The sequence below is a fragment of the Hippoglossus hippoglossus genome, chromosome 17 (assembly GCF_009819705.1).
Source record: "Hippoglossus hippoglossus isolate fHipHip1 chromosome 17, fHipHip1.pri, whole genome shotgun sequence".
NCBI lineage: Eukaryota > Metazoa > Chordata > Actinopteri > Pleuronectiformes > Pleuronectidae > Hippoglossus > Hippoglossus hippoglossus.
This window is the reverse complement of record NC_047167.1, coordinates 18,798,711-18,821,660: the sequence shown is the minus strand read 5'-3', so window position 1 is coordinate 18,821,660 and position 22,950 is coordinate 18,798,711. Positions and strand designations below refer to the sequence as shown.

Sequence of the window (22,950 nt, the reverse complement as noted above, 5' to 3'; positions counted from 1 at the left end):
CTGTTCACAATGGAGAAAACGACGAAATGCTGCCATTATAATGGGGACCAAAGGGCCCGGTGGCAGCCCGACACCTGATCTCCTCTTTGGCCCGGGCTTCCTTTTGTCCCGGTATTTCATATCTGACAAATCCACAGGCCCGGAGGCAGATGATGTTGGAGCAGCAATGGAGCTGAGGCTCGTCGTCTGTGGGCTCAGACATGGGGAATAAACAGACCATCTTCACAGCACAGCAGCTCGACGCCTATCAGGTCTGTGTCCGTCATCCTCACTCGCTCTGGATACGACTCAGTGCAAACTACTGCAAACAGGGTTAAACACACAGAGGAGGGTTCGAGGCTGATTGGATTATTTAGAAGCAAATAGAAAATGAATTAGTGTGATGCATCCTTCAGGGAAACATTGAACTAGGTCAAAGCTTCTCTGATGCTGCTTGTTTATTCAATATTGTTTTTGTTACTCAACCAAACCATGAAGTTAACTAAGGTCTGACACAGTTAGTGACAGATGCATAAGAGTTAATCATCAGTTATTTTACATTTTGAATGATCTAATATTTTTGCACATCGGGTCATTGGTGTAAAGTAACTAATTTACTCCACTTAGTTACATTACTATGCATAAGTACAATTTGAGGTACGTCATTTTTTTGTCTTTCTTAACTCTACATTTACATCAACTACATTTAAGACATGAGAAATATAAAATTATGTATATGATCAACTCTTTACGATTAACTCTTTGATTTGCTTTATGAAATAATAATAATTAATCAATAAGTCAAAATGTGCAGTATTACTCCAGATACTGACCCCAGGTTGTATTTTGTACCAAACAAGTGTGTGTTTCAAAGTACTAATTTCACATGTATGTCTCCCATAGAGTATTTCTACGATCTGAATATGTCTTCCTCCGCTGCATCAAGCAGATAATGAAGCACAAACAAACAAACTTCTACATCCTCACCTTCTTTGCCCTTTCCTGTTTTTCCTGTCTCGTTTGTATTTGCAGGACTGTACTTACTTCACGAGAAAGGAAATCCTCAGGTGAGCAGACAACTCCAGTGTATTTTCGCTCGTATCAGAACAACGCTCGGTCATATTCACTGTGACACACCTGACACAGCTGAATTTTGTTCTGCACAGTACTGCACTGTAACTCTAAACTACTGTATCGGCAGCCCTGTGCTACTGTGGGGCAGGTGACCACTGAGATCACATGGGATTTCAAATCTTGCTATTGGAGAACTCTTTCGGAACTTTACCATAGCAACATGTTTTAATGCCGTCAGCTGAATAGGACTTTTTTTGAATTATTCTTTCTAAAACCTAATTGCACCTGTAGAATACACAAGGTTTCATGTGATTCAATGTTGAAAGGATATTTCTTTAAACCTTTCCCAGACTCTTCTACCGTTATCGGGATCTGGCACCGCAGCTCGTTCCCCTTGACTACACCAGCCAGCCAGATGTGAAGTTACCATATGAGCTGATTGGGAGCATGCCAGAGCTGAAGGTAGACCCACTGGTCCGCGCACACCCTGCAGACCCGCGCTCCCCCTGTGTGCCCAATCCATAATTAATGGCCAACTAATCGACAGAATTCTATGAGAGGTTATATGTTACCCGACTCCTTTTAAACTTGAAGAAAGCAGGTGGGTCCCCGAGGACACACTCTGTGGGAATGGGTCAATTATATGCATCTTTACGCGCTGAGATAAAAGGTACAGAGGTGTGTTAACACGCGGGTCACTGACATGTGCTGACGAAGGGAGGGGGCTGTCGAGATCCTGCTTTCCCTCACAGACTTTCACTTTTTCCAAAACTGTGACCATTTTTTAAAGTTTTGGAGACGTAATAACTTGGTGTTCCCTGCGTCCAGGACAACCCGTTCCGTCAGAGGATCGCCGAGGCTTTCTCTGAGGACGGAGAGGGGAACATGACGCTGGAAGACTTTTTGGACATGTTTTCAGTCCTGAGTGAGATGGCTCCACGTGACCTCAAGGCCTACTACGCCTTCAAGATTTATGGTAAAATATCGGGGAAAAATGATTTAATCAGACCAGCTTTACTTCACTTTTAACATCATATAGACTGTATTCATAAAGATGGACGACACATCCTCCCTGAAATGAAGCCAAAATATGCCAGATATGAACACTGAGTGAATTTAAATTTTTGGGGGAACTATCCCTTTAAGACGATGTGAATTTACATTGTACTTGACAAATTCAAACAGAAAAGTAACAAGTTCAAATAATGAATATATGGTACAAGTAATTAAAAAGTGTCCTGATGTAAAACAGGCCCCACTTGAACGCAACCTAACCCCTCAATCCCTGGAACTAATGTTAACTATGAACCACTGTTTTTCTGGGTTTAACAATATGAAACATGTGAATCATGCATTTTAATATGATGCAATGACAACAGAGGGTGCACAGTGAAGAGTTATGGAGCTGTAAGCATGACGGATGGTGCATGGGTTGTTATAAATGATTAACCAGCCCATTATGGAGGCAAAGCGCTTGTCAAAGCCCCCCCCCCCTTCCTAATTAACAAACGATGACAGATGAAGAAGTTACATTCACATTGTCATGGTCATGGATCAAGGAAAGTTTGCATCCATTATTCAGACCCACAGAGAAGAGAAATCAAGGAAGGTGACACACTGTACAAGCACAGTTGCATCACCATGAAGATGCATGAGCTCAGAAAAGCCAAATGCCAAATGAAACAGTGGGAAAGTATAAAGCCTAAAAAAACATGTTTACTCAAGATCTTAACAGTCAAATTTGTTCCCAAATATCAGCAACAATAGTTACATAAACAGTTATTAAATCCAGCGAGTTTATGTTTGTTTATCAGCAAGATTATGAGAAAACGATTGAATGGAACAAAACTTGGTCAAAGGATGGGAGATGATCCAGGAAAGACTTTTCTTTCAGTTCCTGTAACATTGCGAGATCAGGCGCTTTTTTGACATTTTCAAAGATTTCCCAGAGATCAACTCCTGGATCTTGATGAAAGAAATCAGCCGCCCTCATGGGACTGATCCCCATGAGGGTGTGAGATTTTAGTTTAATGAGAACTAGAGTGGCCTAATTTATGGCTAATTTATTTCATCAAGAGGTAATACGTTCCTATGTGTGATGGATGTCTCACTGTAGCTATTTATTCTTTTCATAATAAATTATTCTGTCATATTCCTTCTTGATTAATAGCTTGGCCCAAAAATGTCAGAAACTTGTACAAAAATCACAATATCCCAAAGCCCAAGTTGATACAAAGGAAATTAGATCAACAGTCGACAGAAATCAGAGACTTCTTTTTTCTCTCCTGTCATTGATTAATCAACTGATCATTTCTCTGTATATCTAACTTCTCCAAGACTTCAACAATGACGACTTTATCTGCAAGTCAGACCTGGAGAAGACCGTGAACAAACTGACCCGCAACGAGCTGACGGAGGACGAGGTGAGGATGGTGTGTGAGAAGGTGATCGACGAGGCCGACCTGGACAACGACGGGCGTCTGTCGCTGGAGGACTTCCAGCACATGATTGCTAGAGCCCCGGACTTCCTCAGGTAATCCACCGTCAACCATGCACCACAGGATACAATGTGCTTTTAGCTTTTAGCTTTGTTTAAATCTGAATTCTCTCATTTCTGTCCGCAGCACCTTCCACATAAGGATTTAAGGAAATGAGGACATTTCTTATGCATCTTGTTTTTAGTTGTTTGTATATTTTGTACAAACATTTGAAGCAAAAAAAACCCTCACAGACTTTTTACATTTCACAACCAGAGCAAGTACTATGACTCATCTTATCTCTAATCTTATCATCACTGTTAACATTTGGGATTTTGTACAAAGTCTACATCTTTTATTTTTGAAGCTGCAGAAATAACACCAGCCATGGTGTGACGGTACGACTGTCATCGGGTTGGAGCGTCGGCCAATCCATCATCATGAGGCTCATGAATTATGATCAACAGTAGATTTGTCTTTCAAAGACACCAGAGCATAAAAGAAACATGTCAGAATCTTACCCCTGGATTCACCGGACCAATAATGAGAGTTATTTGTCAAGAGAGCTGTCGAGCTTCAACTGACCGTGTCCATTCCTCCGAGTCAATAAAGAAACCAAAACAAGGATGCTGAGCTTTATAATCTTATTTTATTAAATCAAAATTACACATATATCTACAAACAGTAGATATATTTTCATATGTGTTTAGAAAGTACAGTACAATTTAAGTAGATCTCTTTTTCAATGTGATATTTACAATGTTCCTTTCACATTTCTCTTTTCTAAAATGTTTTGTATTACTCTCCCTGTGTACTTCACAATGAATGGAATGAAAATACGGCTGTAAAAACGGATTTGTACGGTATATTACGACAGGTGATGGGAGTAATTGAGAAAGAGGATATGATTTAAAAACAAAAAAAATCAAAAAAGAAGGGAGGTATAATTTCGGCTGCAAAGCGACACAGCTCGAGTGCCACGAAAGCTCCCTATGTTTCTGTGGGTGACTTAAAGCTACAGTATCACTCAAGTGAGAAAACAGCACTATGCCTACATTTCAACGTGCAGATTGTTCCTACTTAACCACTCGAGGTGAATTTCTCTCGCATCGATGTCGCAACGCAGGTTTTATACAAACAGAGCATGTGTCCTGCTTTCTTTTTTTTTTGGCTCAGTGATTTAAACAAAAACAAAAAAAAACAGCCACACATTCATCGTTACACGTCTACGTATATGTCTGAAAATCACGTCACACACATATGCACAGGTCCAAGACTCACGATGCATAGCTCACCTACAACAGGACTGAGTAATGGCGGTTAAGACAAATGGTCGCGAGGTCCCAAAATTATTTGATATTACAAAAAAATTAAAAGAAAAGGGTGCAGGCAAGGAAAAGACAGCCCCCCCCATCCCCATTGGAGTTTGTGCATACAGGAGCTGGATTTAGACACAAGTTAGCAGGAAACACGAGGAACAACGGAAACAGACTCAATGTTAAACAGGAGCTGAGGGAACACGTTTGCATCACACAGGTTCTAGTTTACTGTGGCTCGTGGTGGTTATAAAATACTGGTTTCAATTTGAGTAGGGGTGGTGTGATGCATTCTGTGCCTCTGGTGCCACCTAGCTGTTTAACTCAGGGGCCACAACAAGACAACAGCACAGAAACATGTACAATAACACTAGTGGGACCACCTTTAACTCATCACTTTTAAACTAGTTTGGCAGGACAGTAGCATAGAAAGAGAGGCTCACAGATTCTCTTATATAAGTATATATAACTGCTGGAGTAGGATTTTCAGTGAACTTCTACCAGGAGAGTGGATCAAACCGCAAAGGGGATAAAGTCGGTTATAAGTAGGTGCATTTAAATTTCAGACTTATCACGATTTTTTGTTACCGAGACTCCTCAGATCAAAATATCTTTTTCTACAAGGTAATTGTATTGCTGTACTGCAAACTATCACTCGGCACAGACTACACACAACACACGAGTTACTGGTAAAGTGCAAGGAGGAGAGCTGCTTGGATCGCAGGATTGGGGGGGAAGGGGTTTACTGCGTGAAACCTCAAGAGTGAATATATTTGCTGATCGAAATAAGCAGAGACGTCATTTAGCTTGAGAGCGAGTTAGAGCTGCGACAAGACCTTCACGCAACTCCAATTAAAGGCGACACTTGAAGATAATCTTTTTTTTTTTTTTTAAGAGTGCAAATAATTAGATACATTTCAAATAACTGTTCTGATAATAGCTTAATGATCTAAATCTTAAATATCAAACATTTGCTGGTTCCACTTTCCCAAATTGTGAGGATTTGGAGCTTTTTTTGGTAAATTTTCAATGTATTTAATGAACGTTTTTGAGGGTTTCGACTGTTGTTCAGACAAAACAAGACATTTGAAGAAGTCACCTGTGGCTTAAGGGAACTTTCAGAGATATTTTTCACTATTTTGTAACCGAACCAATCAACTAATCAAGACAATCAGTGGTGAATTAATCAAACATTATAGTTTAAGACAGGATCTTGTAAAAGACCAAAATTAACTGTGGAGGATCAAACTATTCAGCAAGCGCCTCCAATCCAGTGTCAGCACATTTGCACTCAGATGTGTTTTAAAATCAAGTGACAGTTTATAGTCGCTTCAATTGACTGTCAAGGACTGTGTGCAATAGTAAGAGCAGGAGATATAAAGCCTTTCAAACCAATTCCTCTATGATCCTTGACTGTTTGTTTGATTCTCAACTGCTGAAATGAATAGAAGGTTTGTGCAGCTCTGTTTCACTGGAGTTCAAGCCGATCGGTCTCCGGGTGAGATTTATCACATAAAAAAGGGGAAACCACTAATAAAAATAGATCTAAATGTCACATTTGTATTTATAATCCCTAAACCTTGACAAAATTATATGATTTTTCTTTCTCGGTTGTGCTACCAGCTGTATGAAATGTAGAAGAGGCTAATACAAGAAGTAAGAACGCGTCTTTTTTTGGTGACGTGGAACATCTGGGCAACGCTCCAGGTCAAGTCCTCCACCAGTCGAGCGGTTTGACTCGTGAAGACAACAGATCTCCTTTTAAATGGAAGAGATGCACCACTGGAAGCTTTCAGAAGAGGAAGAGAGGAGAGGAAGTCTTCCACTCACTGGGAGTATGATGGTTTGTGTGGACTGGGAGGACAGGCCATGGTTGGGTAGAAGGGGGGAATGGGGAGAAAGTGCTATAAGCAAAGCACAGTCCATTTATGTCCAGCCAGTTGGCAGCCACTGTCGAAGGCCTCGGTCCTCAGAGTAGGCTACAGCGGAAGAAGCTGGTCTTTTTCTGAGGCTCGGAGATCTTAACTCCGTGACTGCTCCCCTGCGCCGCATTTCCCTCCTGCAGCAGAATAACAGAGACGTCACCTCTCTGTGTCAAGTAGAGCTGTACATTTCAAGTGGCTGGTTTTGGAAACTTTATGTTCGCCATTTTCTCACATTTTTAAAAATACTACACCAAATGATCCAAAAAGCTTATCTTACCAATTTTGTGTCCATTTTCGATTTGATGTCTCGGGCAAGTGTCAAAAACGCCTGAAAACCAGAACAGATATATCGTCACATTTGTGCATCTATTCAACATGTTGTCACACAAAACAGAATAGAACTACTTACGTTTTCCACGTTGATGTTGGCCTTTGCACTTGTCTCCATGAACTTGATTCCAAATTCTAATGCAAGCTGAAAGAAAAACGGAGGAAATTACGATACAAATCTTTTTTTTAAAGTAATACCAGTAACTACAATCTAATACAACCCTCTGATAATGCAATATTTTGAATTCTCACATTCTCCCCCCTGTCCTTGGACACCTGCCGCTTGTCGTTGATGTCACATTTGTTGCCGAGGACCATCTTTTCAACATCAGAGGATGCATGCTTGAATTAAAGAAATAAAAACACGACTTAACATGGTGCAAATCAGATATTTAGAAGAGGTAAGAGGTAGAAAGCACATAAACATGGTTATATTTGATCTCGTAAATACCTCCTCTATGTTTCTTATCCAGTTCTTGATGTTTTCAAACGACTTCTCGTTGGTGATGTCATAGACGAGCATGATGCCCTGTAAAGAAAAGTGTCGAGATTGAAAGTGCTCGAGAAGCTGCGGCTTCCTTTTTGAAAAGGTGGATTTATGTTACGTTTGTGTGTCGGTCCACGAAGTTACCCACCATAGCTCCTCTGTAGTAGGCAGTTGTGATTGTTCGGAAGCGCTCCTGGCCGGCCGTATCCCTGGAAATCACCAGAATGGCAACGATAAATATGCAATACTTTAAAAAGGTCAATGTCAGCAAGGATCCCGGGGGCGGGGGAAGTTTCTTTGCATTTTGCTCGGCCGGCAAGCAGAACATCAACTTTTCAGGGGAAGTTGTTTTATTCTTGGAAATATTGAGAGTGGCTGTGAGAAATGTCCGAGTCAGTTGTTGCGACATTCTCCAGAACTTTTCCTGCCAGCGGCCCACAAGTAAAAATGTCTGGGTAACAAATCCGACCGAGCCCATGTGAGAATACAGCAAGAAAATAACCTCCTGCTTTGTTTCTTCGTATGTGAAAGAGAAAGTTCAGAGAATGGCCAGACATTTTCTGAAGTTCGTGCCTGATAGCGGCTTCACTGAGGCCATTTCTCAACCGAGTGTCATAGCAGATACTAGATATGGACTTTTGGCTCATCAGAGGTTGAATACATTTGAATCTATGGACCATAAACCTGTGATTTACCACTGAGGACAGACACTACACATACAGAGTGATAGAAATATGAAACTGTTAATAGTGCCTTTGACTTTTAAAGGCAGAAGAATCATATTCCCAGTCTTTTGAGGACCGTCGCTTTGAGAGAAGAACACCGACACAACACATTCATCTCAAACTCACCATATCTGCAACTTTATCTTCTTGCCGTCCAGCTCTATCGTCCTGATCTTGAAATCAATGCCTGGAGGGATAAAGGAGGATCGGACATGTCATTCATACCGTTAGCTCGTTAGCATCTGGCTCCGACACAACAAAACGACACTTCTCTACTGGGAATGAACTGAACTGGGCGCTCAGGGGGTTTATTACAGCAGTAATGTGGGTATAAAATGATAAGGGTGTTTTTATAATGCTTAAATTACACAGTTACAGCGGGATATGTAACAGGCTTTCCGGTGTGTGCCAGGATGTAAACGGGGCCTAAGAGCTGACGTCAGTGTTAGCTGTTAGCTTAGGAGCACCCGGCATGAATATATAATAAAACACACACATCCCTGCTTTTACATTTACCTCACACCGAACACACAGACAACACTACACACACTATTACCCACTTTATCGTGTTCTTAACATCTCACTCAACAAGAATAAGGGCGTCTTTATCAACCGAACGACAAAGAGAAACTACTGCATCCTAGCAAGCGCTCCAGCAAGTAGACGGAGCCGCGGTCAGTGTAAACACACAGGGACACAGGCGCAGTCTCACCTATGGTCGAGATGAACGTGGAGTTGAAGGCGTCCTCTGAAAACCGGAACAGGACGCAGGTCTTCCCGACACCGGAGTCACCGATTAGCAGTAATTTGAACAAATAATCGTACGTCTTCGCCATACTTGATGTTAGTGCGGAAATCCCGCCCGGCGCGGCAGCGATGAAGTGAAACGGAAAGGACGCCCCCTGCTGGCGCGGAATTCACCTGCAGTTTATCTCTGACCAGCTCAGAGTTCACTCACCAACTACAGTAAACTACTCTTAACTACAGTAAACTACTCTAAACTACAGTAAACTACTCTAAACTACTGAAAACTACTGAAAACTATAGTAAACTACTTTAAACTACTCTAAACTACTAAAAAGTACTGTAAAGTACTGTAAACTACAGCAAATTACTGTAAACTAATGCAAATTACTAACTACTAAGAACTAATATAAACTACAGTAAACTACTGAAAACTACTATACACTACAGTAAACTACTGTAAACTTCTAACTACAGTAAACTACTGAAAACGTTATACTACAGTAAACTACTGAAAACTACCAAATAACCACTGCCTAATGTAAACTACTAACTAACGACATACTACTGTAAACTACTAACTAACCACTAACTACCAACTGTGGTGCGAAGTTATGAGTTAGTTTAGTCCAGTAGCCTCGACTACTACTACTACTTTTAACTCTACTACACCTTATACAACATATTATACAAATACTGTATTTCTACACATGCAGATATTGTTCCAACACATGATGTATTATAGCGTCAGCTACTGCAGCAATTCTGTATATGTATGAGTTTATTTGCTATTTTACGTGTTTATTAACATTTGATATTTCAAATGTACACTTTTTTTCTAGATTTATTATATACACACAGGCTACATAAGCTACTAGGCTAATAATAAGAATACATATTATAATCGTGCATCACATGTATGCTAATGTTGTACTTTGTACTTTTAACTCTACTACATATTGTACTGTTAAAATTGATACTCATGATTATGATTACTTCCATAGCATGTTGCAGATTTACAATATTGCTTTAAGGTCCAGCTTGTTCTCAAACCTTCAAACCATGGAGACGTTTTCCCTTAGTTACTCTACTTATCCAGACTACTTAGTTATAGTCTTGTTATTAGGGAGATAATTAGTTTCTATGGTTTTATTATGTCATTAATTCATGTGTGGTGCTCCTGTGTGAAGTACAAACCAAAAATAAAAATTGATGATTGTTGTAATCATAATAATTTATCATTTAACTAATAGTTGAAAGCCTTAACTGTCAGCTCACTTAAATCTGTTTTATATACTTTAGGCCTAATCTTTAAAAGTAACTATAATATATCTATAAAGTGATATGTTGTACATTTAAATGGAAAATAAGAAGCCAATCTGTTACAGTTAAGGATCTGTAGCTTTGTATGTGAGGAGCTCACTGTCTTAGCAGAGCACTCCCAAAAACACTGTGCATGTTAGTACATGTAAATTGAAGGGTGAGCTGCCTCTCCTGTTACAGTTTATGGCTGCATGTTGAAACTGCGTGAGGGACACACACACACACACAAACACATACGTAGAACTACACACAACCACACATCGTCATTGTCATCAGCTTTATTTGTGCTCAGAGTTTGGTCTAACACAATGTCCAGCACCAAGACTAAAATCAGATGGACCCAAAACCGTTTTTTTAAAAAGAGAAAAGACACAAAGGAAACATAAATATATAAAAAGGGGTACATGTGTTTAAACAATCAGAAATAAGAGTAAAATGACAGGGAATGGATGGCATGTAGAAAATAGGCTTTTTTTTATTGCTTGACGTCCTTGATGGCCTTTTACAAGCTGTTCAGTTCCTGCAGTGTTTGGTCCAGGACTTGGTGCATTCCTAGGTTCTCCTCTTTTGCAGATGATAGTTTCTCTGCAATAAAAAAATTAGCAGCAGATATGAAATATAACGGCTGTTAGTGGACAGGTCAGTTTATGTTAATAAGGCAACGCAAAAAAACATTCAAACTTAGCCATAAATACTTACTATATATTGAAAAAACGTATAAGTGAATGTATAACTGAGGTACAAGGTGTGTTACAACCTTAAGTCTTAGATGAGGAAAAGATGAGCTTAATTGAAAAGGCAGAAGACAGGATAAAATACAAACATCTTTATTGAGCTTTACTTGAATGGAAAAGTAGGAAGGAGCAGTGAGAACAGAGGGGAAGAAGAGACAAGGTGTTTCCAATCAGGCCGAGAGATACAAAGGAAAAGTGCAAACATTGTGGCCGATGCAAATGCCGAAAATTTACAAGGTGTTCATATCATTGAGGGCATGATCCAGCTCCTCGCTGATAGCCTTGTATTTCAGCTTCTGAGTGTACAGCTCGTCTGCAGGCGGAGGGGCAGACAGAAAGCAGGTGGAGTCAGAGGAAAGTGCAGAGTTGTGCAGACGACAGGAGGAAAAAGAGAGAAAAAGATGAGGAAAATTAAGAACATCAAAGATATGAACAAAGGTCGAGTGAAGAGACACTGCAGCTCATTGCAGGATTGAAAGGAAGAATTAAAATGACGTGTACCTTCTAAGTCATCTATGGTCTTTTCCAGTTTAGCCGCTGTCCTTTCTGCAAACTCTGCACGGGTTTCCGCCTTAAAGGAAAACACCATATTAATCATCCAGATAGAGATTAGCTTCTCTCATAGAACTGAGTCCGAGCAGACATGAACTTACCTCCTTGAGTCTGTCGCTGAGGACTTTTATCTCCTCCTCATATTTGTCTTCTTTCTCAGAGTACTACAGAGACAGAGAAAAATGGGAAGGATGTCATTTAATTGCCAAAACAATACATTCCACCTTTTCACGCTCCGCATTTAGGTTGCAAACTATATAACTCACGTCTTTCTAAGTTTACTTTGTCTGCGTCTTCTACACGATTGGAACCTGTTTTTCACCCTGAGATATAATATAATGTAGATTTTTTCCAGGTCTGCGCCTGTCATGTGGGCGTGCTACTTGCTCACTGTGGACAATCTCCAGAGTTTTTATTAAAGGGCTGGCAGGAGAAACTCCGGACATTGTCCTAAGCAACTGACTTGGACATTTGTTTTCTCACATACAGCCCCTCTGGGTAATTTCAGGAGAATATCCAGAGTTCAGTGCCTGAAGTGTCTGAGAGCAGCTTTACAGTTTGAGAGTTGAGCCACAGCTGCTGAGTGTCCATGTGTGATGTTGTTTGAGGGTCAAGCAGCTGATAGAGTAGAAAGGGAACCTTCAAACAGGGCACTCACCTTGTCAGACTGAGCCTCTAGCGATTTGAGGTTGTTGGTGACGTTCTTGAGCTCCTCTTCCAGGTCACCACATTTCCTGCACGGACAGAAAAACTTGTTTCAGTAACTGTTTCTGCCCCTGAATGGGTCTAAGTTGGTTTTGTGTGTAATCTTGGTTAATAACCGAATGATGCCTGCAAGTGTGCATATAACCTCATCAATGTGTTTGTGCTTACAGTTCTGAGATCTCCGCCCTCTCCTCTGCTCTCTCCAGCTCACCCTCCAGGATGACCAGTTTACGAGCAACCTGAAATCAAAAAGACATGAAATCAAAATGACATCACATTCATCACTCAACTGGAAGATGAATGTCGCCGAACATGTTATCTGTGTTCGTACCTCCTCATATTTGCGGTCGGCCTCCTCAGCAATGTGCTTGGCCTCTTTGAGTTGCATCTCCTGGATCTCCATCTTCTCCTCGTCTTTCATGGCTCTGTTTTCAATCACCTTCATGCCTCTGAAGACGAGAGAGACACACGGCATTTAACTTCGACCGGACCACAAGGTTCTTGACATTACTGAATCAACATGACATCTAAGACTCTTAAAAATCTCACCCCGCCTTGTTTCAGCCCTAATATTGTGAAGATGCTTTGAAGCTGCCCAAACAGCTTGTTGGTATTTTTCCATTTAACTGTCCATGTGGTTCTGTGCTGTCTGACGTCACTGTTCAACATAAGCTTTGAATTTGTAACTTCTCATGGGAAAATAAACATTTTCAGAACTAACAGCTCTGCAAACGTCTCCAGTCTGTGTGAGAAAAGGGTCGGACCACACTATCGCTGGCTCAGGGTGAGAAAAGTCATTTCCCTTTAGGTCTATGGACGTTTCAGTAAAGCCTCTATATACAGGATATACAGCACAAAAATGTAACAGGAAGAGAAGCTAAAAGTGTAAATGTCTTTTAACACTTAATGGACTATGTGTCTAATGAGGTTATACTTCCCCTCTGGAGTTTTTACTCCACTGACACACCAAAATTAAGTGTTTTCAAATTAAAGTTAGCATTTGTTGTAATATGACTTGTTAACTTTGAGTTGAGCAAACTTAAATTGTTACCTATTCTTTTTAAGTTGGTAAATAATTTAATTTTTCAGTGCACACAGTGGGACCCTCTGAATTTAAAATGGATGCTGCAGTTTTTAAACGTTATGTTCATGCATACGTTTGTTGTCCTGTGATGGTTAACATCAGCAGAGTAACAGACATATTTCTGAAGAGTGGCGCACTTTGACGAAGACAAAATGAACATTAAACCATAATTTCCCAATCCTATAACTGATGGCAGGTCTATAATTTGTGGTTCCTATACCACAGATAGGTAATAACACGTTTTCATTATGATGAGTCATTTTTTCTTTGTTGCTTTGAGCTTGCACTTCTGCTGCAGCTTCATACAGGTACGGTGAACTGGTGTGAAGCCGGCACCGGTCGTCACCTTTCGCTCTCATCTGCAGCTTTCTCTGCCTCCTCCAGCTTCTGCAGGGCTGTGGCCAGTCTCTCCTGGGCACGGTCCAACTCCTCCTCCACCAGCTGGATCCTGCGGTTCAGAGACGCCACATCGCCCTCGGCCTACAGCAACACAGGTCACAGGTCAAAGGTTAGCCTGGAACCATGCTCAAGAGGAAAACGTGCTGTTAAGGGTGGTCGGAACTGCTAATTCAAAACTGGCTCCATGATACCAAATCATTATCCGGATGTAAAAACTACTGGACAGATAACCTCAGAACTTGCTGGAAGACGTGGTATGGGTCAGGGGCGCCTGACAACTGAAGGCTAGTTTCTTCTAAATGCTTCGAATTGGAGGGTGAGATGAGGGGTATTCAGCTGCAAAATGCAACTTGACCAGTAGATGTCACTAGATCCTACACACTGTTCCTTTATGGTACTATTACAAATAAATTTACTTGATCTGACTTGGGTTATATAGGCTCTTTTCTGAGTGCTAGTTTTTGGTTTTGAGTCCAACAGAATGACCGTTTTAACTGGAACACAGTTACATTACATTTAGGTGAGAGGATCTATTGGCAGACATATAAAATAATCCTAGTGATGTTTTTACAGTAGCCCAGACTAGACAAACTAAACACCTTTTGAGTTTTTATGACAACTGAAGGCTGCCACAGGTTCACTTTCATGTTTGGAAGGGGAGGGTGGGGTGAGGGGTATTCAGCTGCAACATGCAACTTCACCACTAGATGTCACTAAATTCTACACGCTGAACCTTTAAATCTAGGAGCTGGACTTTTTTTTTTAAACGTAAACCCAGCTATGTTGAACAGATTGTTTCTTCTTCCCCCCCGTTTCCTGTGTCACTGGTATCTCACAGATGTCTGCTCTCTTCATCCTGTGCAGAGGAGGCGGAAGGACTTCACCTCCCTGCTCTGTGTCAAAATAGCTCAAAGGGCGAGAGGAGCAGAGACAAACAGGAAGAACCTATTTCCTACAGAGAAAAAAGTCCAAACTTACAAAACTTTACCAGACAACTATCCCTCATCGATCAAACAACCATTTTGAAGTGATAGTGAGGCGCTCGCAGCTTTTCCCAGTGTTTCACTCGAAATGGGGCGTGTTGAGGTTAGATAACACAGCCGAACAAAAGTATGAGAAGGAATGTGTCTGCAGTGATGCCTCAACTTCCCATGAGCCTTTGGAACGACCTCGTTTAAAACAATAAAAGATAAAACACGATACTTTTACAATGGGGGCTCGTATCAGAAGTTCTAAATCCTTTGTGTGACTGTTTTTTTTTCTTGCACATTCTTCTCAATCCACATCTGGAGGAAGTGGCCATGAAAGTGAAATAAATGAATGAGGCCCAGTTCGGGTGAAGGGTGGATTAATCTCACTTTGTCACGCTCTTTCTTCTCAGAGTCCAGCTCCCTCTGCACGTCATTGGCCCGATCATCCGCTTCATCGATCTGCAGCTGCAGCGTCTGGATTTTCTTCTTCACGGACAACATGGTCCCGATCTGAGCTTTGTTTTTCCTCGAGAGCGACTTCCAGGAGCAAAGGGATGAAGTGATGAAGCGGTCCGCCGCGTGGGACTTTGGGAAAAGTTAGTGATTTGCGTCTCAAGTTCAAAAAAGTTGCAAGATCCGACTGGAAAACGCGTTTTCCTGCTTCTCTTCTCTCTCAGGCAGGAAATCAGGGACGTGCAGGGTTGGGATGGAGGGAGGAGGGAGGGAGGGAGGGAGAGAGAGAGATAGAGAGAGAGAGGGAGAGAGAGGAGTTGGGAGTTTTCAGGAAATTTATGTCGAGATCCTCCAATCCTGAGGAGTCCTGTCTTCAGATGACATCACAGGATTTAGGAGGGGAAGGCACTGTTCCTCCACAAAAGAAGTGTGCGTGTGTGTGTGTGTGTGTGTGTGTGTGTGTGTGTGTGTGTGTGTGTGTGGGTGTTTGTGTGTGTGTGTGTGTGTGTGTGTGTGTGTGTGTGTGTGTGTTTGTGTGTATGTGTGTGCGTGTGTAAGAGAGTGAAACAAAGAGTTTGTGTGTATGAGAGAGAGACAGAAAGAGAAAGAAAGAGTGTGTCTGAGAGAGAGAGGGAGCGAGAGAAAGAGAGAGAGAGATAAAGGGTGTGTGTGTGTGTGAGAGAGAGAGAGAGAGAGAAAGAAAGACTGTGTGTGTGAGTGTGAGAGAGAGAGAGAGAGAGAGAGAAAGAAAGAGTGTGTGTGAGTGTGAGAGAAAGAGAGAGAGAGAGAGAGAGAGATAAAGAGTGTGAGTGTGTGTGTGTGTGTGTGTGTGTGTGTGTGAGTGTGTGTCTGGCCTTTTCTATTGTGGACTTATATGGCAAATCCAAGGTGTTGCTCAGGCTGCATTTTTGTGCTCTGATTAGAGATCCGAGGGAGTGAGGCCTGAATCATCCGTCTGATTCAGAGGCCAATCATGAAATCATGTCCACTGTATGTGGATGTGTGCACAAGAAAAGAAAAAGTAAAAGTGTCTGAAATCAAAAGGATTTGATGGTTTTCTTCCGAGGTGAAGGTTTGGGGGGGGGGGTGAGGGCAGGTTGGGGTGGTGGGCCGCCAACAATCCTCTTCATCAGGGGCAGTTGACCTGCACTGGCCTGGAATGTAAATTGATCTGTTTGCAGAAAAGGCCCGAAGCCTTTGGGTGGAGACACATTTCTTCAGCGCCCTCTTCTGCCTCCTCCTCCTCCTCTTCCTCCTCCTCCTCACCTTTCAGAACAAAGCCTGGGGGCATTTTCTCTGTCTGTCCTTGTTTCACACATACAAGCCCTGTACCAGCATCCCACATCAGAAAAAGTGATAGAACAACCTTCGAAAAGCAGATCTGTTAAGTCATCTGTTTCAGGGGCTGGGAAAGTCGGATGTAGCCTGAGGCTGAAATCATTTGTCGTCTGACCTTTAATCTCTGAGGTTTTATCTCACCTGCCATCACTGGTAACTCCAGAGATAAACTGTGGGGGTGCGCTCATTTGATGCTATCTGACTTTAGCGTAACCATTAAAACTGCTTAATCGATTATTAGAAAAATAAGTCAGTAAATAATCAACTGATCTCTTTAATAATGTTTAATAACTCCCTGTCTATTATGATAGAGGAAGGAGATGTTGTTTACATTTTGAATATTTGGTCACACAGAAAAAGTTTGATGTCACATAAGACTGAATTGTTTCCATCACACAAAAGATAAGAATTGATCTTGTTATTTAGGTTAATGGACATAATTAATGAAGAGGACGCTCTCTAAAGGTGAATGGTTCTTGACCATTGTTCGGAGGTTTTTACTTTAAGTCCAGACGGAGGAGGGTGTAATATCTCCACCCCAAAAAAGGCCAGAGCATTGATTTCATTAGACACTGCAGTATGAGGTTCTCTGTTTGCTTAAGCTGCATTCCTGGGATTCCTGGTCGGCTACAGGCCGGCCAAGTTTTGTCTGTGCTTGAGAAATAGTTCAGTTACAGACCTGAGTGAGCCACCAGTGTTTCTCAACACTCTCTGGGTTAGAGGACTCAAACAAGTCATTTCATGATTCATTTCCGGGCTCTTGGTCGACTTCAGCACGAGATTCTACGTTGTGCACACCGCTGGGTCGCAGTGGGAAAGTCGGAGTTTGCTGTGAATTGTTTCTGACATAAACACAATGTCGTACCTGAATGGGTTTAATACACAAAAATGGGGTTTTCAAAGTCAATCTCCTTTTAAACCTTTTGCACAAAGCTCCTTTGAAGTGAGTTCTTTCATTTCTTTGTGTTGTTGAAATCACTGAACCCTTTTAAAGAATGTGTCGTTAGTTTCCTTGATTGGAACTGAACAAAGAACTTTTATTTTAATGTTAATGTCACTGTTTTAATCACTTTGCCCCATATTGTTTCATCCCTTGAAGAACAGCCAAACTAAACCATTCACGTGCACGCAGACACAACCTTTTCTCAGAAAGAACCTAGTAGGAGCAACACCCAATGTATTTGTAGCTAAATTCAATGATTCTCTTAACTAATTTTGTTGGGAAAGTACTGAACCTGAATGTTCCGCTCTCACTGATCTTCAGTCAGGGAGCTACATTTAGTTCCGTCTATCTGAACGAGTAGATATTGATACTTCATGAGACTGAAACGTAGAAGTTGTGGTGTTCCACTGTGATGTGGATAATGTGTGTCAGATGGCATCTTTCGTGGTTAAACTCACGTCTCCGGCCTTCTTCTCCGACATTTCCAGATTCTCCTGAGCATCCTTCAGAGCCTCCGAGTACTTGTCCAGCTCGTCGTCTGTTCCCTTCAGCTTCTTCTGCATAGCCAGCAGCTCATCCTCCAGCTGAGAGACAGTTCAAATGACAGAGTTAGAAAGGATACAGCAGTTTTGGCAAGTATGAAGGAACATTATTGCATTTTTTGTTTTATCGAATGCTGGATTTTGATTCAGCTATTATTCTTGAGAAATTCCAAATAGGTGACAGGATATTTAGGAATGCTCTTCTGCTAATAGTTTTGGATTAGATCATAACAAGTGAAGGGGATTTGGTAAAAACCCAGAAGCACTTAAGTTCCAACCTGGGTTTTCTGGCTTATTTTTACCCTTATATGGCCATACACATATGTTATACAACTGAGGTGGATGGAATTTGGTCGGGGTAGTAAATAATTAATGTAGAGCAATCTTATGCAATTTTTTGCCCCAGAATAGCAGCTTCACAGTTTGTTTGATGGTTCACTGACTTGGAATAGAGAGAATGGGGCCACTCTCATTCCCACTCCTCACCCACACTCACTGTGGTGGTATGATCTCCTGGGAGAGTGTGTAACTGACCTATAGGGCTTTAACAGCCAGAATCAGGCCCAGCAAGTTCAAGAGGATTGCTGAAATGTAGATGAATCAAAAATAATCTGTGTTTATCTCCAATAATCAGCAAAGAAACTTTTAAAATATAAATAATTCTGAAGAGAGTTTGGTGGATTTGTTACAGCCGCTGCTCTTCTGGTTCAGGAAGCTGGAGATCATGAGGAATATCCAACTCTTGATAGGTTTTGTTTAACCACTTCCTGGCTCGGAAGCAGAGCCCAAAATAATTATCACCACGTGTGGCTGCAGAGGGCACTGTCGCTCAGTAAAAGTAACATGCAACATGCAACTTAACCACTAGATGTCACTAAATTCTACACACTGAACCTTTAAGCCAGAGTTTACAGTCATGCTTGGGGATATTTGACAGGACAGTATTTTGAGCCAAAGTGGTACTTCGAGCCAAATGCTAATGTCAGCATGCTAATATGCTCACAATGCCAATGCTAACATGTTGTTTGTTAGCAGGTATAGCATGTACCATGGTCACCATCTTAAATATTGTTAGTTTGGTCAAAACCCAGAAATTGGACGAATTTAAATTTTGACGCAATGAAGCCGCCAAATTAAAACTTCGCCAAAGTTATTACAATTCATCCTCCATGGAAATCCATCCAATAGATGCTGAGACATTAAAGTCTGGACCAAAGCTGGACCAACCAACACTGTCATCTTTAGTGTAGCTAGTGTGGCTAATACTTTTAATAATACATCATCGGGGCATTTGAAAGAAGTTCTGAACTAAATTGGTCATCGTAAGTTTTTGGGGGTTGTTGAGGATAAGTTAATTTGGGCGACACAATCCCTTAATTGCTGCTGTATTGTCTGTTCCTTCCGTTCCGTGTAATGTAGTTTGGTGTATTTTCAGTTCCTTTCATCAGCCTAACTTTACTCTGTCGCACCAGGAATAGCAAAGAAAGCTTCTCTTCGCAGTGCGTGTGTCGCTGCCATCAAAACAAACTAAAGAGCTCTACATAATCTTCTAGGATTTCATGCTGTCTGCTCCTTGATATAGAAGACATGCTGAGGGCCCATATGTGCGGTGCCAGTGACAACTGTCACTTCATGTGCTCTCTAAGGGTATGATTAGGGCATTAGCCTCCACAGAGAGGATTCTTTCCACTTGCTTTAATGTAGATCCTGGCTTTGTCCAAGCCTCTTCAGCTCCCTGCTCCCCAGCATTCCTCCCGCAGTGCCATGATGACGACACTACCACCCACTGTCCAATAACTGCCTCTATTTGGAAACCTCAAATATCCTCTTACGTCTCCAGCTTCTACTTTGCTTGTATCAAGTGGTGCACGTATGCTTTCATTAACTTGGCCCTCAAAATATGAAGATGCCTGAGGCTCTAACAACGCAGTGCCAAATACGGGCGTGCAGACATTTGGAATGTATGAGGTTTTTCCTGAGATTGCACAGACTTCAATTCAAATAACGATACTGGGTAACTCGGTCTACTCCAGTCAGAACAACAGCTGCTGTAGATGATGCGTTTTAACTTCTGCAGCACCATCCCTCTGGTTCACTGATGTGCCCAGCAGTCGTCACTTTGCTATTCTGTCTCCTTTCCCCTGTGGACGTCCTCCACGTTCTCATGTCCACTTCAAGACAAGGCCCTTGGGCTCAGTATCAGCTGCTCTCTGTAATTCAGCATTTGGTGCTGTAGGAAATACTTGACATTTTCTATCTGAGCCCCTCTACAGTCTGCTGAAGAGTTAGGCGACTTACATTTCATTTTAGAAGAAGTTATTGTTGAAATTCAAACATCACTTATATGTTAATATTGTATATTAATTGCAACATTGGGCTGTTTTCACAAAATGATCTACCTAAATTAGATTTGGAGCAACAAGGTATCATAGATGTCAATATAAGTAATTATCAAAGTATTACGAACAAATACAAATTCGATTTAAGAATATATATACCTATATACTTGCATATTAATATGAACAAAAACTTTAATTGATTTAACTTAACAACTAATTTTGTTAAGTTTAATTTGTAATTTGCTGAAATCAATTCATCAATCAATTGACAATAGAATAGGTAGTGCAGCTATAACTTTTCTAGATATCAATATCTTAGTAGACTTTATATTATATTAATAAATAGCATTTCAGTGCCTCATTTTTTACATTGTGTAGGTGCATAATGTATCAAGTGCTTTTGAAGTGCACTTATATACTGTACTATGTCCATCTGTTCTTGTTCTTGTTTTGGCTGCTGTGATACTTAAATATCCATGTATGGTATCAATAAAATCTATATAATCTATAAATGTATGTATGAAAGTCACAATATTGATGTATTCCCCATCCATCTCCTCATTCAGTAAAGTTAAGTAAAGTTACATAAGCACACAAATTGCTCGGTCACTCCATCACATCCATCCTCCTGTGGTTTCCTATGAATCCCATCATTCACATCTCACCTGCTTGCATTTATCCTCTGCTGCCTTTTTGTCGGACTCAGCCTGTTCCGCCCTGTCGATGGCGTTCTCCTTGTCCAGCTTCAGCATCTGCATCTTCTTCTTGATGGCCTCCATGGCGACGGTCGGGTCTCAGGCGTCTTGCAGAAAAAAACTTTTACTTCTTCTGGGTGAGAAGCCGTTGCAGATGCTGAGAGGAAAAGCGCTCACAGGATCCCTCACGAAGTTAACGGGGAGAGCGAGTGGCAGATGAAGAGAGGAGGAGGGAGACAGAGAGGGGAGCTCACAGCGAGGGAGCACAGGAGAGGAGGATGCAAAGTGAGAGTGGCTATCGAGCTCTGTGTGATTTAAACTTGACTGGAGGTTTGGAGACAGCCCCGGTCCCTGGTGACAGCCCTCTCCCACCCTTTACCCCTTCTGCCACTCCCCGCCATGGTTACTCCACATCTAGCTTTGCCCCCCCTCACTAAAGTTCACTTCTCAAAAGCTCAGTGTGATGTTTTTGTTTTGGCAATATGCAGCCTGTCTCCTTATTTGGCTCATGGTTTTTGGTTCCGGACCGAACCGGAGAGGAAAAGCAGATAAGAAGCTGGACAATCATCCAGAACTCAGACATCAAAAGGACATTGTTCACATTAGTAACATGAGTTACTCGAGATTATTATTTTTTTCTTCCTCTCGGCTGCATATCTTTATGCCTATGTTCTTACTCAGGAATGTTCAAATTGATGTTAATACCAGAGTTGGTTAGAAAGGACATAGTTTTCATTCTACCACGGAATGAAAAGGGGCTGTATGGAAAATGATCCAGCCAAAGAAAATTTGGGGGAAAGAGCTGTCTGCGTGTGATCTACACCAGGCAGCCGGAGCGTTTCAGTCGAGCTGCACAGACGTAAACTACAGGTCTGCTGCAATTAAGATCCTCTTAACTACTATTGGTTTGACAGACCTGTATTTAGATCTGTTCTGTAATTTGTTAGTCACACAATATGAAAAAACGTTGTTGACGACAAGGGTTAATTAACTTATTCCAGGAATATTACTTTATGCATCAATAACATATTTGGAAAGTAGGTCATTTGTGGTATAGACTCTCTTATATTGCCCTTCATATGATGTACAGTCTCTTTTAAGTTTAACATGTTTCCACATGAAAGTTTGAATTAGAAACCAAATGGCAAGAAAAGCAAACGAGAAAGAAAAGGAAATCTATCTCTGTAATTTACAATTAATATTGGTGAACAGTGTTAAAACTGAAATAGAATGGGATTGTGTGTGTGTGTGTGTGTGTGTGTGTGTGTGTGTGTGTGTGTGTGTGTGTGTGTGTGTGTGTGTGTGTGCACGCGTGTACCATAATGACATCAACGCTGATGGACCTGTGTGCTTTCTCTCAGCTCCACTGTGCCAGCTGCCCCAGCTAAAAATAAAGATTACAAGGAAAGTCAAAGAAAGGTGAGGCGTCCAGCGGCCATTCAAGTGACATCTGAAGATAAACTCCGACAGATGCATCTCAGATTTTTCATGTTTTGACGACCTGGTTGTTATTATTCCTTTTGCAGACATTATCCTGGCTGGTTGGGGTCTTGTGTGGCACAGAGAACGATGTCCAGGATGAGTGAATATAAACCAAACCTGAACCTGAATCTGTTTGCTTGCAGGTGCTTCAACTTTGAGGAGCGTGATGCTGCTGTTTCCATGAAAACCGTGATTCTTCAAAAATCCTCCTTCGTGAGATAAGAACACTTAAAAGCAAAATAAAGCATTTAAAATAAATCATTGGATTATGTGAAACATGTACAGTCACAACCCTGAAAATGCTTTTCAGTCAACTTTAGTCGACTGCAAGTG

General features: G+C 41.3%; 3 protein-coding genes across 7 annotated transcripts; 1 reads left to right on the top strand and 2 right to left on the bottom strand.

Moving 5' to 3' along the window:
- Positions 1 to 200: 200 nt before the first annotated feature.
- On the top strand, positions 201 to 5,717 carry cib3 (calcium and integrin binding family member 3). The gene is made up of 6 exons (XM_034612644.1): positions 201 to 251; positions 1,012 to 1,046; positions 1,404 to 1,515; positions 1,882 to 2,029; positions 3,391 to 3,586; positions 3,678 to 5,717. Exons 1-6 carry the CDS (start codon positions 201 to 203, stop codon positions 3,697 to 3,699), a joined length of 564 nt encoding a protein of 187 aa, XP_034468535.1. The 3' UTR covers positions 3,700 to 5,717.
- Positions 5,718 to 6,528: 811 nt separating this feature from the next.
- LOC117777738 (ras-related protein Rab-8A) lies at positions 6,529 to 9,215 on the bottom strand. Of its 2 annotated transcripts, none has more exons than XM_034612643.1 (8): positions 9,026 to 9,215; positions 8,440 to 8,500; positions 7,737 to 7,797; positions 7,553 to 7,630; positions 7,354 to 7,443; positions 7,181 to 7,246; positions 7,049 to 7,099; positions 6,529 to 6,905 (listed from the first exon to the last, which is right to left on the bottom strand). In XM_034612643.1, exons 1-8 carry the CDS (start codon positions 9,147 to 9,149, stop codon positions 6,816 to 6,818), a joined length of 621 nt encoding a protein of 206 aa, XP_034468534.1. In that variant the 5' UTR covers positions 9,150 to 9,215; the 3' UTR covers positions 6,529 to 6,815. The 2 variants fall into 2 exon arrangements, with proteins under 2 accessions (XP_034468534.1, XP_034468533.1); XM_034612642.1 differs by having other exon boundaries at positions 7,181 to 7,249; positions 7,357 to 7,443; positions 9,026 to 9,214.
- Positions 9,216 to 10,642: 1,427 nt separating this feature from the next.
- On the bottom strand, positions 10,643 to 21,523 carry LOC117777737 (tropomyosin alpha-1 chain-like). Of its 4 annotated transcripts, none has more exons than XM_034612638.1 (9): positions 21,106 to 21,523; positions 18,018 to 18,143; positions 13,802 to 13,935; positions 12,703 to 12,820; positions 12,540 to 12,610; positions 12,325 to 12,400; positions 11,768 to 11,830; positions 11,616 to 11,685; positions 10,643 to 10,965 (listed from the first exon to the last, which is right to left on the bottom strand). In XM_034612638.1, exons 1-9 carry the CDS (start codon positions 21,217 to 21,219, stop codon positions 10,883 to 10,885), a joined length of 855 nt encoding a protein of 284 aa, XP_034468529.1. In that variant the 5' UTR covers positions 21,220 to 21,523; the 3' UTR covers positions 10,643 to 10,882. The 4 variants fall into 4 exon arrangements, with proteins under 4 accessions (XP_034468529.1, XP_034468531.1, XP_034468530.1 ...); XM_034612639.1 differs by lacking the exon at positions 10,643 to 10,965 and adding an exon at positions 11,192 to 11,427; XM_034612640.1 differs by lacking the exons at positions 18,018 to 18,143; positions 21,106 to 21,523 and adding an exon at positions 15,213 to 15,566.
- Between the last annotated feature and the right edge of the window lie 1,427 nt (positions 21,524 to 22,950).